Source organism: Thamnophis sirtalis, unplaced genomic scaffold (assembly GCF_051295495.1).
Source record: "Thamnophis sirtalis isolate CommonGarterSnake01/CBP01778 unplaced genomic scaffold, rThaSir2_p1.2 scaffold_7, whole genome shotgun sequence".
NCBI lineage: Eukaryota > Metazoa > Chordata > Lepidosauria > Squamata > Natricidae > Thamnophis > Thamnophis sirtalis.
The window spans coordinates 49,144,925-49,161,578 of NW_028261387.1; the positions used below are offsets into that span (position 1 = coordinate 49,144,925).

At 38.8% G+C, this 16,654-nt stretch overlaps 1 protein-coding gene across 1 annotated transcript; it reads left to right on the plus strand.

Moving 5' to 3' along the window:
* Positions 1-694: 694 nt before the first annotated feature.
* On the plus strand, positions 695-16,654 carry LOC106538167 (uncharacterized). Its single transcript, XM_014052597.2, has 8 exons — positions 695-847; positions 5,302-5,421; positions 7,500-7,822; positions 8,518-8,621; positions 10,644-10,849; positions 13,449-13,559; positions 15,119-15,263; positions 15,712-16,654. The coding sequence occupies exons 1-8, from the start codon at positions 771-773 to the stop codon at positions 15,871-15,873; spliced, it is 1,248 nt and encodes a 415-aa protein (XP_013908072.1). The 5' UTR covers positions 695-770; the 3' UTR covers positions 15,874-16,654.

Sequence of the window (16,654 nt, forward strand, 5' to 3'; positions counted from 1 at the left end):
GAAGTGGTGAACTGAGAAATATTTGGCAATTTCAACTTTTAGAGAGGTTCACACTTATATTTTGCTTCCATTCTCTCCCCATCTCCATGATGAGACTGGCCAAGCAGCTTAATCAACGATTCTTTGGAGAAACAACTATGCCCTGATTTTCTTGCTTGGCCAGAAATCTATATGCTCTACCAATCCCTGCTATAATCCTGGTTATATTATACGAGTTTTGCCTTAAAAGTAACTATTTTTGAAAGAAATCCATGACTACTGTATTTTGTTTTGCCTAATCGGTACAGAAAATTGTGGCACAATATTTTTTGTTTGAAAACAAACCTGTTTGCGTCCTGTTTTATTTATTGTAATTTGGATTTTGCTTGGTAAAAGCCTACTTAGAGAAAATTACTCCTCTACTAAACTTCATGTCAGTAAGTAGGACTTGAGAACAACAATTCAGAATGGACGAGACCAGCTCATAAACACAATCAACACCTCCCCATATGCCTCCTATGCAAAAACACATCTGGAGTATCTGCTGAACGATTTATCTCCCCTACTTGAATATCTCTTGCTCGCTGAGATGCCGCGAAAGTAACCTTTTCAAAAAAAAAAAAAAAAGACGAGCCACTCCATTCGGCCGTTTAAAAAAAAAAGCGGGGTGTGTCCATCCTCCTTTCTCCAATGGGCTCTTCTTGCTAAACCCCTCCTCTGTCATAAAGTGCCTCTGGGAAGGGGGAAAGGCCAAGTAGATTTGGGAGTTTCTGCGTGTGGCTGAAAACGCGATGGAGTCTTGGAAGGCGATAGGAGGAGGCGCTCGCCCGGCCAGCAAGAGGCCTGGATCCAGTAGGATCCCATGCAGGTAAGGCGTTTTTGGAGAGCGATCTTGAGCGCCGTCTTCCCTTCTCGGCTGGATCGCCTGCAAAGCAGGGACGGGGGAGGTGCTGTCTCGTGCAATGCGCCCTCTAGTAAGTGTTTTGCACTTTTTTACTTGCTGTAGTCCGGCTTAGCGGGCAACCTTTGCGGACGCCAGAGAGATTGAGGTTTAAGCGCTATTAAGTAACTGGCCTGGAGTGTGTTCCGAAAATGACTCCGCAACATTCTTGCTGTATTGTATCGGGCCCGACCGCTGAGCGATTCCTTCGCGGCTGTAGGCAAACTTTCTTGCTTTTGTTTCTGCTTGCATCATTTCCCGCCGGGCGTCGCGCTCGGAGTGGCGTGCGCGCGCAGCCTGCAGTTCGAAGGGGTTGCTTCTACGGCCTCCCGACTCTGCTGGTAGAGGCGGCGTGACAATGTCTGGCTGCTTTAAAACGATCCCTGACATGAAGTTATTTTTCAAGGGCACGGCCTTATTCTTTACAAAAATAGGTCCCGAAGAATAAGGACACGCCTTTTGATTCTAGGAAGCACCCACACGAAAATGGAGGGCCTCTTCCTGTATACTTTGTGCTTGAAATGGAAAGCTTATATGGTAGCTAAAGCCACACTTGGGTTTAAGTAAAGTTAGGTGGGAATCGTCCATTTTTATGGGTGCATATGTAAGTGGCTGCTGTGTTAGTAACTTGTTAGTGATAGTGGCCTCTTAGCCTTGAGAGTTTGAGAAATACCAACTAGGCTTGTGTGTATTTACTCGCCCTACCCCCACGGAACAGCAGGAACAAAGAGTTGGAATTGCACTCAACTGCCAAACAACGCCCATTGCTGCTCCTTGCATTACCTCGGATCAGCATTCCTACCGATTGGTAAATTTAGTTTCTAGGGATGAAGGGGAAAGTATGTGGCTCTTTAGTAGATTATGAAAATTCTTGCAAAACCACCATTACCTTGCTGATTTCGGTTACAACCACCTCTTTGCAATACATATTAGCCTTAACTACAAAGTGTAACTTTGTACAATGTGGGCTTCCTTTAAATGAGCTGAACTTCACTTCTCATAATTTTAGGCTAGAGGAAGGGGGGAGGGGACCACTACTGTTATTCATATCAGGCATTGTTAATAACACAATTGGTTAATTTACAAATGTAAGGCCTGCAATTATATGTTGGTATCTTTGTGTAAAGTTCACTTTGCCCAACATGGTTGCGTAATGAGCACCATCATCATAGTGCTTTTCATCTTTGTGTAAATATGATTTTGTCTCCCTCCAACTTTTGTTTAAATTTCTTGCTATCTCACTGTCTTTCATTGCTCACCCCCCCTCTCCAATACATATTAGCATTAACTATAAAGTGTAACTTTGTACAATGTGGGCTTCCTTTAAATGAGCTGAAGTTCACTTCTCATAATTTTAGGCTAGAGGAAGGGAGAGGGGACCACTATTGTTATTCATATCAGGCATTGTTAATAACACAATTGGTTAATTTACAAATGTAAGGCCTGCAATTATATGTTGGTATCTTTGTGTAAAGTTCACTGTGCCCAACATGGTTGTGTAATGAGCACCATCATCATAGTGCTTTTCATCTTTGTGTAAATATGATTTTGTCTCCCTCCAACTGTTTTGTTTTAAATTTCTTGCTATCTCACTGTCTTTCATTGCTCCCCCCCCCCACAACTGTCCGCCAGCGTTTGCAGCTTCACAGATCAAGCTGGAACAGTTTCCCTTTCACTTTTGTTAATTTCATTAGAACACAGAGAAGAATTAAGATGGTGGTGTAATATATTAAAAAGGAGGAATAGTTTGATCCAGTTGCTGCAAGCTGTTCTTGGAGCTTGTTGAGGCCCCTTTCACAAATCTCTATCCTGAACCCTAAAGCACTCTGTTGTCATAATTCAGCCAATAAACAAGCATGGAAAAAGATTTGTAAACTACTTTGAGTGCTATATAAACATGTGGAATATAAATTTAATAGCTAAACTGTTCAACAAAAGCTATTAGGAAGATTTTTGTCTTCAAAGATACACATTTCAGAGATAAGCAAATGATGGTTTGGTGGTGGAAATGGTGGAATGAGAATTTGAAATTGAATTTGAAATATTTGCTTAACTGCATGGCCACTACCTCTAGATTAAAACAATACTGACAATGGGATTAGGGACCAAGACTCTGCAGGTGAGGTTTCTGCTTCCTAGACCTCTCCTGTAGTCACCCATTTTTCCATGCCTTTTCTTCATTCAAATAATGACAGGAAGTACATTTTCTTCCTATCTTTGATCCTCTATCAGAATGTCAGTGTTTAGAATTATAGAAATGAAAGAAACCTGAATTCTGTCATTTGGTTTATGTGTAAGAAACAAAAACATCTCTGGCAAATATATGTCCACACTTTGAAGAAATGCCAACCAGGCAAATGCCACATCTTATTGTAGTCAGCTTTACCATGGAACTGTTCCTTCTATTAGGGAACTTTTCAAAGCATTCGTTCAGATAAACTAGACAGAAAACACAATCATATGAGCTAATTCTACTTCATTGTAAAACTAAGTTAACAGAACCTTGCAAATTTGAAAGTATAAATCTCTCACCATTTTTTTAGTCTGATTAGCTTAGAAAGATATTTCCTAAATTCTTTTTCTGGCTGATAAGCAGTTGTGGGCATTTCTCCCCCTTTTTATTGTTTCCTAGGCAGTATATCTTCCTCTTTCAAGGTCATTTCACATAAGCAGTAAAGGGAAAGCTACATTCAAACAGAATCTAGTTTCCTGTAATTGAATACCTTCCAGATGACAGAAAATAATTAGGGATTTTGTTGTGTGTGACACCCTTTAGGTGATTAAAGTGTGTGTTGCTCTTTATAATGAAGCCTCTGGACTGAATATCGCAAACCATCAAATACATAATTAACAATAAAAACTTAGATTATGCAGTTGGCATTTTTGTTATACTAACGCCAAATACTTGTTGGAACATTGTTACTTTGGCTGCCATTTCCTTGTTTGTGATAAGCTTTTAGTTGACTTAACAGTTGACTATTCCAATATACTTTTGGTGCAGTAATTTTGGTTCTAAACCGACAAATCCATATATGTTAAAATATTACCTCTTTCAGATACTAATTTTCTTTAAACAAACTCTTAAGAATTAGAGTGAGCTGCTTTGTTGTGTGTATCAAGTCTATTAAATATAAATAGAGCTATATCCTTTGAATGAATGCTTTTGTGAAATCATCTCTTGACAGTCAAAAGATGGGAACAGGACTTCCTGCAAAAGTTTGATCTTGCTGGCTTTCTTGGAACATAAGCTTAAAATGGCATGTTCCCATATTCTTTTTATCCTTGTGTAACATGGAAAGATGCTTCATAGGCCTATATTTGGGTAACAGAATCTGGTTTAATTAGGAATTTTATTTATTCTCCACTTATTGGAGAATATTCTCCATGTATTGTCCATCACTTCATTTTTTTTCTGTTTTCATTTTAACAAACTATTAGAGATGGTGTTTGGGGTAAGAATTACCTATAACCCAAAATGGAATAAAGGGTTTCTCTCCTTCCTCCGCCCTTCCTAGACTTCTAGTTAAGGGAAAGTAGAGGGGAACCAAGACTAAGGTGTGACCCGCAGCAAAATGGAAACTTTTTGCTTTCTTCTCCACTTCTTTCTGAATAGACCAAATATGAATGATGCACATTCATGCCTGACTTAGATAAAACACGAGTTGATAGCTTTCAGAGGTCTGGTTTAAATGGGTAGCGATGGGGTAAGGATAATTATAATATATGAAAATGAACCCAGAAATGTCCTTCTGGGTTCAGTTCCAAGTGGGGAAAAAGACACTGGATTTATGGAAGTTGCTTGGAAAGAAGTTTATTGATGATGGACAGGACCACATGGTTTGAGGTCCTGGGAGAAAAGGGAAGAGATGCTGAGAATGCCCTGGTTTTATACCCTCTCTGGGCTTTTGAATTTGAACTTGTATTCTGATTGATTGTCAGACTCCCATGGGACCATGCAGGGGCAATTCTGTAGGCTGTCCTGAGTCCCAGGCTTGGTTGACCCTTGCTGGGCAATGTTGTAATGAAAGGACTTTGGGCAATTCTTACTATGACTCTGCCTGAAGGAGGTAGATCTTTGTTATATAGAATAGACTGGCCCAGGAAAGGGGGGGTGAATTTCTACCTCCCTTTTAGGGGAAATATTCTGCCCTTTTACTATTTCCCAAAATATTTCATTTTTCTAGGAGAGGGGTGGGTGCTAACTTCCTACAATATTTTAAAAATCTATATCCATGTGGGACCTGATAAATTCAAAGTTAAACTAGAAATGCATGTAAATTTAACACTGGTTGTAATATTTTTACTAAGATACTGGCATCCAGATGACCCTCTTAAGAATTGAATTCTGATTCCTACTGCACATTTTCTTATTTTGCTTTTAGGAACTTCGCCCGTGGAGCATGCAGATGGGGTCAGAACTGCCGATTTTCCCATGATAGAAGATCTACCCAGATCTGCAGGTATTACCAGAATGGGTTCTGTGGCTATGGAGACTGTTGCAGGTAAATATTTTTTAAAATATATAATTTCTATGTGTCTCATAACAATTAGATAAGGAGTCTTAGTTGTGCTGAGGATGAAAAAAGAAATTTGTTTTAAACTTAGAACAAACCACCAGGTTCTGGAAACTCTGCCAAATCCTCAGATCAGTCCTAGTTCACCGGGATTGAAATCTGATTCCTTTGGCTTTCCTTGTTTTGATCAAAAGAGCAAGGCTGATATATGTTACCATCTTCTCTTTTTCTCATAGTAGCTCCCTGCATTCATATCCTTAGCTTTCCACTGCCAATCTTCACAGTTTCTTCCCTCCCCTCAGCACCTACAGGTACTATATTTTTCCACCCCTTGTCTTTTCTCTTTGTATTTCTCTGCATCTTGCTTTCATCCATGTTTCAGAATACTTTCTCAATTTCTTTTAAGCAACAAGAAAACTAAAAAAAGGCTTAGCCTATGTTCCACATCAGCCACAAACATCTAAAATACTCTTCTAACACCTGGTGCCTTCTAGATGATTAGATTACTGCTCCCACCTGACAATGATCTATTCTATAGAAAAATCCCCCAATTTGGCCCTCAGTATGTCAATTCTAGATAGCAAATAAAGCAGAGCACTAGTACAATTTGCTTAATGCCTTACCCGTGAAGGACAGAAGAAATAGTAAGTCACCATGAAGATGTTTGAAATGTATCTAATGTCTGTTAGATCTGTGATGCAAGTTCTGATATAGCATCTGTCTTTTGGTTTTGCTTTTAGTGAACTGTTTCAGTTTAGGTTAACTTTCCAGAATTTTACAATATGTTACTGGCTTGGATTTTTCTTTGTTAGCTAATGCTTGACATACTGAAAATTTTAAGATGTTGCATAGCAGCAGGACATTGATTTTAAATACTTTAGAAAATTTGAGAGTGGGGATGGGATATAGGAAGGTTTCATATTACTCTATATTGTAGATAGTGTGTTAAGATGATAATGGCTTGAAAATCCAAATAGAAACTTCAGACTTTCCAACTAACATATTATGGGTTAGCAATCAGATTTTTTTCTGGTTACTTGTCTTCGGAGTTACATGGCCTGATTCACATATCATGCTAAACCTTGGTTTATTGAACAAGCTAGAATGACCTAGTTTGCAGATACTACTAAGCCATAAGCCATGGCTGGGTGACATAACTTGTTAAGCACAAATCATACCTAGCTTATTTTAAAGTATGCATGTGGTTTTTATAGTCCTTTTTCAAAATGCATGTTAAAGATATATGCTAAAGTATTAAAATGAAATGGTACTCAGAATTCATATTCTGATTTACCTTGTGAATTAGGCAAACAAACAGTCTCTTTAAAGGGAGGTGTAGCCTTACACATAGGGTTAGCATGTCATTTATTCCTTGTGCTGAATATTTTGATTACCAGAAGGCACAGGATTAGATCCCAATTGTCCAATCCATGCATGGAAACCATATGAATTCACAGAAGGCGCAGGGATCCAATAGGGGTAAAAAGAGAAAGATTAGAAAAATCCCTTTCAAGTTTGTGTGTTTCATCCCCTTCTGTCATCTTTCTTGCTGCTTTAGCTTTCCTAGTACTCTGAGCAACTTTGAGAAAGCACTAACCCCTTCTCTAGCAGGAGTATTTTTAAGTATCATTTGGCAATCATTTTGTAGAGTTATAATGATTCCTGTCTGATTGGTTATGAAAATGCAGTTTCATTTACCTGAGAGTATGACGATTTGGAAACTATTTAGCAAATGGTGATAACATGGCAGAGGAGAAGTAAACATACACACCTAGTTGACATAATTATATATAAAATGTATATGGGGCATGGCATTGGCCTCATAATTGGATGTCCAATTCAGCTATCCAAGCCATCGCCTCTGGCATCGTTTTGTTCAGATCTAGGGAACCAGAGAATGCATATCATGGGCAATCTTGCACAGTATGTTTAATGGTTTATATATCAGCACCATAATTGCAGCAAGGAGAATTTGGAAACTATAGTGCAATGAGAGATATGTTTGATATGCTCTCAGTGAAATAATACTATCACTCCACCTCACTTGCTGTTCAATATTTCATTAGCTACCAGCACATCTCAGAAGCCCCAGCCTACAGCTGGTGTAGTACAGAGTCTGCCTACCATGGACTGGAAGGAACTGGATTGTCGGGAAACAACCGAGGGTCAGAGCCAGCCATCTTGCCAGAAGCTTCAGTCAGGAGCCGGAGAGGACCTTGGCATGAGTCTGAGCCAGCATTCTTGGGCATGGGGCAGCTGCAAAGAAACTTTGAAAGCATGAGCATGTCATTTGATGAGGAAGATGAAGACAAGGAAAAAACCTTTATCCCTAAGCGTCCATCAAACTGGGCTCTCAGCAAAGAATTTGCCCCTAGGGAGACCAATGCAGGTAGGCTTCCAACAGAGCTAATGGAATAAAGTAGTGTGTGTTATATATTTTATTGGAATGTTCACAGTATACATTGAACCCATATACAGCTTAGCATGTGTAAAAGCATAGTACTCATGATATGTTGCTAATCTTGGGCTCATCATTTCAGGTCTTGTGATTCTCTCTGCATTTTCCAGGTCTTTATTATTTGACTGCTAAAATACACTTTTCTCTGTCCAAGTATGCTCTCAATATCATCATCTCCATTGTTTATATTCCATTTGAGTAATGAAAGCACTTCATAGCCATACTTTGTTTGAAGATCTTCAAATAACATTAAAGTTATATCGAAACTACTTTTCTGAGTAGCTTCAGAACTTGTGTTGTAAGAGTCCATTTAAGTGACCACATAATTGGATAACTTTAATAAAAACTTATTATGCAATTCTTGCTTAAGTGAAAACCTCTATATTTTGCATTAAAATAAAAGAGGTTGAAGCCAAGATCCTATGTAAATCTCCATCTGAATGGCCATTTAGTCTTTCCACCACCAACATTGTGCAAAAAGTTCTGTTGCTCTTCTATTCTACTTCTACTTCTTGAAGTAAGACTTCTGGGGTTGTGATTTTTGTGATTTAGACTCATTTATAATATTGCATAGAATGAGTTAATGGAAAGAAGTTTTCCTGACTCGCTATATTCCTTCTACTTAGTTTCTAGCTCCCAGGAATTGAACATTGGTGCCACATCCCTGAAGTCAGAAAGTGAATCCTCCAAGGAGACTGCTTCTGCTTCTCTCCCCTCAGAAGAATCAAAGGTAGGTGGGAGAGCTGAAAATGAGAGACTAGATACTATCATTTAAAAGTATGTTGTTTTCTTTGAGTATCCGAGTATGTTTGAGTATCCGAGTATGTTTTATACTTCTTTGACAATTTATTCTAGAGTGCTCTCTGTTGTTGGGAATAATGTCTCTAGAATCACTTAACTGAACTTCTTAGCCAGCACAACTGATGGTTGGAATCACTAGCAATTGTAGAATATCTGCAGAAACCAGTCTTGCCTCACTCACACATCCTGTTCTTTTCCTTCTGTCTGAATTTACCTAAAAACAGGTTCTACAGGCTATGAACAAGTAGCATTAGGCAATTTTAAAGGGAGAAAAATGGAATGGGTAAGGAATAGATCAAAGTGAGGGAAAAGAAAGGAGAAAGAGAGATGAAATAGGAAACAAAGGAAATAGGTGAATGAAAAACGATGGTGATATAAAAGAAAATAAATAATGCGATACAAAATATCTTGGTTTTGGTTTTTAAAAAATTATTCTACATTTCTTTGTGTTAAAGTACATTTATTAAAATGAAGCCTAATTATTGTGGACTTTCCTAGCCTTATAACTTTTGTTTGGAATTTATTGAAAGTTGCAACAATACAGTGAGGGGCAACAGTTTGCAGAAATAAATTCATCCTATTGAAGGCTATTGTTCTCTTGTTGCTATTAAATCTCTGGGCATTTAAATATTAACATCGAACTATTTATATAGACTTTGCCTAATCTTGTCCCAAAGGTGCTTTTTTAAGAGGCAACTGGACTTTCTAAATGTCTTCAAATGTCTTTGAAGACATTTCGCTTTTGACACAAGAAGCTTCTTCAGCTCCGACTGGATGGTGGAGAATGTACTGTTGAAAGGACAGTGTGGTAGACTGGTGATATATGATGTATTCTTCCCCTCTGTGTTGAGAAAGGGCTGTTCAATTTTGACAAAGATGGCCTCAACAGAGGGTGAGGGATACAACATCATCTAACTCCAGTCTACCACACAGTCCTTTCAACAGTTTCAAGAAGGCTCCACACCCATTTGCACTACTCAGGTGACCCTGATCACACACACACAAACTTCCAGATGGCCTCAACAACTCCCTACAAGAATGCAAATGATCAGCTGCCTGCAAGGAATATAATTCCCTACCAGTCAGAGCTTAAGCTTCTTGGATGAGAAGTGAAACGAGCTCCCCGTGGAGATCCGGACCCTTACTACCCTCCCGGCCTTCCGTAAAGCTACTAAGTCCTGGCTGTTCCGGCAGGCTGGGGACTGTTAAAGCACCCAGCCCCGTCTTAATTGTGACTGTTGTGGATTTTAAAATTGTTTGTTTGTATTGTCTTATTTATTCCCTCCCTGTTTATTGTGAGCCGCCCGGAGTCCTTCGGGAGTGGGCGGCATACAAAACCAATAAACCTAACCTAAATGTCAAAGAAAAACTAGAAAGTCCAGTTGCCTCTTAGCAATAGCAATAGCAGTTAGACTTATATACCGCTTCATGGGGCTTTCAGCCCTCTAAGCGGTTTACAGAGTCAGCATATTGCCCCCAACAACAATCCGGGTCCTCATTTTACCCACCTCGGAAGGATGGAAGGCTGAGTCAACCCTGAGCTAGTGAGATTTGAACAGCCAAACTGTAGAACTGCAGTCAGCTGAAGTAGCCTGCAGTGCTGCATTTAATCACTGCGCCCCTCGGCTCTTGGAAAAGCACCTTTGGGATAATCATGACTGGATGACTGAGAGTCTCCGGACACTCTACCTAATCTGTTTGAAGTCAGTGAGCCAGGAAGACAAGAATGGGTATGATTGCATGGGTTTTGCCCCAATCATTCTCCTACAACTCATAATTTTCTTTTTATCTAAACCTCCAATATCTAAACCTCCAATAAATAGATTATATAGAAAAAATGTTCTAAATTAAAACTTGTGAAAAAGCAATTTAAAAAAGGATTAATAGGGTGGTACAGCCAAGATCTGTTTTGTCTTATTTTGTTTTTAAACATTCTGATGATCTTTTTTAGGCAGCTGCTAGCTCAGAAGCAGCAACAGAAGCTGCAGTGGAACAGAGCAAAGATGTGGTATGTGGTATCTGCATGGACAAAATCTCTCAGAAACTCTTACCCGAGGAACGTCTGTTTGGCATTCTTCCCAACTGTACCCATGCTTATTGTGTGGGCTGCATCCGGAAGTGGCGGAAAAGCCGAGACTTTCACAGCACAGTGATAAAGTAAGCTTTGCATAGTCATTTCAGGTCTTACATAAATGGAATTTATATGCAGGTTAATATCTATTCTCTTCCCTGGCCAGTACTGTGTACCATCTAAGCTTGCATTTCCATTGTCTATCGTGCTTGGATGACAAGCTTTTTAATCACCATATGGTGCATTCCTTTTCCTACTGCACTGAGTGACTTGGAGGAAAAAAGGCATGCACAGAAATTTTGAAATGCCACCATCCTGTGCACTGGAAAAATAAAACCACAACAGCCCAGAAACAAGCACTAGAAATGAAAGAATAAGCTTGATTCTGCAGTGCTTTCCTTAAGGTGTTTTTTTTTTGAAGTTTTTATTTTTAGACAAACACAAACAAACGAACAAAAAACATAAAGCCATCTTCCATTCCAAACTGTGTTGGTTGGTTAAAAGGTTTCTGTGCATTCCTTCCATAGTCATCACTAATAGTTCATATAAAATCACATATTATCAAATCAAATATATTTATATACATTACTATTATTATACCTCATTTATTTGACTGTTACCATTATTCTTCATTTTCTACAAGATATATTAAGTATTGGGATCATTTACACTATAGCAGTTCAATACATTATCTCAAATATCTCCAGTAGTAAAAATATTTTTATATATATTCTATATCATTCAATGTTCTTATACTTACAACATCCTCTGGTAGCTTTCATTTCCATATTTTTTATCTAACCACAAATATAGTAAATCCCATATTCTATAAAATTGTTTATCTTCTTGTTGTCTAATTTCAAATGTCAATTTACTCATTTCAGCACATTCTATTATTTTATGAATAACTTAAGTTTTATGAGATGCAGTATCCCATATTCAGGAAAGAAGAGCAAGTCCTCCATAATAGCGATGATGTTAGATGTAAACCTTATATAAGGCCCATGAAATGCATTTTCAGATCAGAAGGAAAGAATGGGGGGAAAGTCACTGTGTTGGGGAAAACATACACCATCCTCCCTGGATGATTTCAGTTTTATTGAGGGCCTTATGGCCAGAGAGGCATAATAAAAATCATAACTGTTCTAGGTCATAAAATATTATGTATACTGTTAGTTCCATAAATTATATTTTGAATGCATGGAAATAATGTATAACATATGCCAGGAAGACTGAAATCTAATAACATGATGAGAAATCATCAAACATGAGGACAATAACTAAAAATAATTCAATTCATTGTACCTTCAACAGCAAGTATAATTGCACTAATTAGGGCAAACCGTACAGAACTGTCTTTGCCCCAACACATTAGCCCATCCCACCCAGTCAGGTAGGGAAGGTATGTTGTGGATCCTGTCAGTTAAAGAATTCCAACTGGAAGGGCCTAGGAAGAGAATATTTTCTACAATTTCTCCTGCCTTTTTAAACACTTTTCCAACCACCCTAGGGGTGAAACAGGCCACACTCTAGAAAATACCTTAAAAGATCTGGCTCTGTCATCTCTCTTGGGGCTTACAGAGGAGCATGCAGCTGTGGGGCTGGTTAGTGCCCTGAAAGGCTACCATTGCCTTTTAATTACCTTTTAATGTACATCTTAACTACCATTGCCTCTTATTTTAAATTTTTGTATTCAATTTTTATGTTTTTAACATTTTGTTTGTACGTCACCCAGAATCCCCCTGGTGATGGAGTTGGGGTTTTCCTAAATATTTTTATTTTTCATATTTCTTAGTCGCTCATCTCAGAGATAGGCAATGTACAATAAAACGTAGGGCAATGGTAGAGGAAGTTCTCTTCCTAGAGCCCACCAGTTGGAATTCTTTAACTAACGGGTGAGATGGGCTGATGTAATGGAATGAAGACAGTTCTATAGGTAAGTGGGCCCCATGCCATGTAGGACTTTGTCGGTCCAAATCAACACCTTGAATTGGGCCAGGAAGCAAACTGGTGTTAAGTGTAGCTTGCAGACTGGAGATGCCCTTCTTTGGGTGCCTAAAATTGTCTGTATGGCTGCATTTTGTACCAGCTGAAGCTTCCGGATGCTTTTTAAGGACAGCCCCATATAGATTGCAATAGTCCAAACTGGAGATTTTTCCAGGGTATGAGTGATTGAGCAGGTAGCCCCTTCTGTGTTATGAAAAGGCATAACTGGTGCACAACATGAAGCTGAGCAAAGGCCCTCCTAGCCACCGCTGAACCTGCTCTTCAAGCAGGAGCCAGGAGTCCAAGAGGAGCCCTGGGTTATACATTGGGTAGTACAGGCTTGTCCAAAATCAGAGATGATGAACTCCTTGATAGAGCGAGCCCACCCATAGCAATCTCATCTGTTCGGCCCAAGTCTGTTCTTCCAGCCTCCCACAGCCACCGTGAAAGAACAGCCATTGCATCACTTGCTTTACCAGAGGCTGAGATATATTGCATAACTGGGTAATATCAGTTATTCAGCATCCCAGGATAAATAAATAAATTTGCTGCTGCTTCACTGTTAATGATAGCAATGCAAATTGAAATTCTGAAGACACCTGCTCTTATTTAAATCTGCAAGGTTTTTAATACTTAAGGTTGGATTACATGGACAGATGAATTGTCTACTGCATCTTTATCATTGTATTACATTTCCAGAGGTTGCCCAGAATGCAGAGTCACGTCAACTTACTTTATTCCCAATAAATACTGGGTTTTTGATACGGAAGAGAAGGAAAAACTGATTGAGAGGTTCAAGGCACGGACTAGGTAAGTAGTTACCTGTGTGATGAGTTACGTAATGTCAATGCTTGAGGTTCAGATAGTTGGAGGTCTTGCAATTTTGAGTTATTATTTGGCTTTTTATTTCAACTATTCTTACAATCTTTTATGCTGCTTTGATATCACGTTAATTTTGTTATTGTTGGCTGTCTAGAGCAGTGATGGAGCACCTACGACTGACTGGTCATTTAAAAGCTCGAGAAATTGTGGCTTGCCTTAGATAAGTGAATTGGGATGGAGCTCCTCCTGAATTTCCCTAAAATGGTTACTATAGAGTAGGCTTCATGTACTATATATGCATACATGTAATGTTCCTGTCACTGTTAAAATGTTGCCTTATGGCAGTGACCTCAATCCTGCCTTGTTTTCTTTCCTGAGAACCAGTTTGGTCTATTGCAGTGATTAAGATGCTGGATTAATTAGGTAGGGGCAGGGAAACCTGAGTTTTATTCTTGCGGTAGGAACAAAAGCCAGTTGCATAACCTTGAGTCAATCACTCCCTCTCATCCTTGGGAAGAAAACAATGGCTAAATGTTTTCAAAAATGCTTAGAAAATTGCAGTGTATTTTCCAGGAATCAGGTCTGGCTCAAATGTGAAAAAACAAACAACTTTCCTTGTACAAAAATTATTTAATTTATTTAAAGCCCTGGGACAACAGTCAGCTTCAGAAATCTGTGATTCAATTGTTAAGTTACTGGACTAGAATTGTAAAAAGACCCAGGATCAAATTCAACTCGGCTCCAGAATCTTGTTAGATAACTTTGGATCAATCAACCGTACCACACAAGATTGGTATTTGTATAAAATTGTGGGAGGCAGTGCTATGTAGGGAATACTAAACCTCTGAAGGAGAAGGAAGATATGAATAGTTGTGTCATGCCCACATTTTCAATGGAGTTATTACTCAACTTATGATCACAATTGAGCCCAGAATTTATGTTGCTAAGTGAGAAATTTATAAAATGACTTTTGTGACTTTTAAGTGAATCACTAAAGTTGCTAAATTAGTAACATGGTTGTAAAAGTGAATCTGGCTTCCCCATAGACTTTTGCTTCTCAGAAGGTCTCAAAGGGGATCACATGACACCGGGATACTGCATACGGTCATAAATATGAACCAATTGCCAAGCAATTGAATTTTGGTCATGTGATCATGGGGATGCTGCAACAGTCATAAGTGTGAAAAATGGTCATGTCACTTTTTCCAGCACTGTTGTAAACTTTGAACAGTCACTAAACGGAGCGGTTGTAAGTTGAGGACTATCTGTTTTCCCAGCTATCACATATTTGTAGGCTGTAGCTTGAGGGAAATCCAATTACAAATTTAATTCAATTTCTGATCTCTTTGGCTTTCGGCCTCCTGTTTTAATAATTGGGAATAAATTGTTGATAAGATTATTTTGTAATTAAGGATGTAACTTGGTGGTTTAGCTGATGATGAGTTGCAGTGTATTGCTTTTATACGTTGTCTAATTTTTTTAAAAAAAACATTAATGAAGGGAGATACCTGCTGCTATTGTTCTAATAATTTCTTGGTTTCTCTTAGCAAAATACGATGCAAATTCTTTGTCCGAAGCAATGGTCACTGTCCCTTTAAATCAGAATGCATCTACCTGCATGAACTTCCTAGTGGCCAGCTTCCTGCTGCAAGGCTACGACAAAGGCCTAATCGGCGGAATCGGTCACCCTTTGTAAGTGATACTTTCATATGGTTGAGATAAAGTGAAACATTTCAGCTATTTTTTGAGCAACAACATACCCATTTCAGAGCTAATTCCAGGCAGTTCTGCCCCACAACCTAGCTTAGTGTGGTACTATCATAATTCTCAATCTCATTCCAGGCTGGGAATTCTGGAAATTTCAAAGACATCAAGTTGGGCAAGGATGCATCATGGAAATACCTTATTTTGAGTTCCATAATGTTGCATTGAGTCTTGGGCCAATCTTTGTTACTCCACATATACATTTTGTTTTCCTAAAAGTTGCAGATAAAGTTGATGCTACTTGAAAAAAAACATTGCCTTAATTTGTCTTAAAAATCTAAGAGTATTTTAAATCCTGAACCATTTTCTGGCAGACTGGGAGATTTTATGTCAGCGTGTTATTAATTTATTTTCTGTCATGTCTTCCATATCACAGGTCTACAATCCATCTCCATCTGATAGCTCTGATGAGGAGGATGACGATGATGATGTGGAAGTGTGCCTTATTCAGTGGGCTCTTACCTTTGCGCTGTTGCACAGAGATAGAAACTTTGACTTTTCAGACATTCTCTGGGATTCAAGTGATTCTTCTGATTAGATGATGATGTTCTCTCTTCAGAGGCCAGGTGTAATTGGCTCCAGGAGCAGTGTTGATGAAATGTAAAGTGGTGCCTTGGAGAGGATGGGTGGGTGTGGGATGAAAGATGTCTTTAGTATAATAAGCTTAATGACTTTTAGTTTTCTGTCGGATGAATTACAATATTTTGACTGGAACCCATAAGCTGGGATTCATTTTATATTGGGAAAGGCCTTCTAACCCACCAGACAAGATATTGCTATCATCACCGTCAGCACATGAATTACATCTCACCAATTGCACTGCTGTTGCCCTAACCTAACCTAGCCTTGCCTTAATTGTTGCATTTTCTGCATTCCCTCCCACCCTTATAGCTGATCATATTGGATTCCTCAATGTGTCATATTACAACCTTACAAGTGTCTTATGGAAGGATGCTGGGATCTTCTGATTTTGCATGTATTCTGAAGACATGTGATCACCTGTGGTCATGCTGCTGCTTATTTGTTTCCTCAGGAAAACTGGTTTGCTGAGCAATGCTATTTACAGTAGGCAGTATCTGCAACTCACTATTGTATAGCAGTGCTTCTGGATGTCTATATAGTAGGCCTATTTTGGGGGGAGGGGCATGGGAGGAAGTATAAATCTTGAAATTTTAGTATTGGTGCAGTGATCAATTAGCAGTGGAGGCTTATAATTGTATCTTAAACCCTTATAAAAGGGATTAGTAAGCCCCTATGTATTTTTTAATTCCAGAAATATCAAATATCGAGATAATGAAATAAAAAGATAAACATGCAAA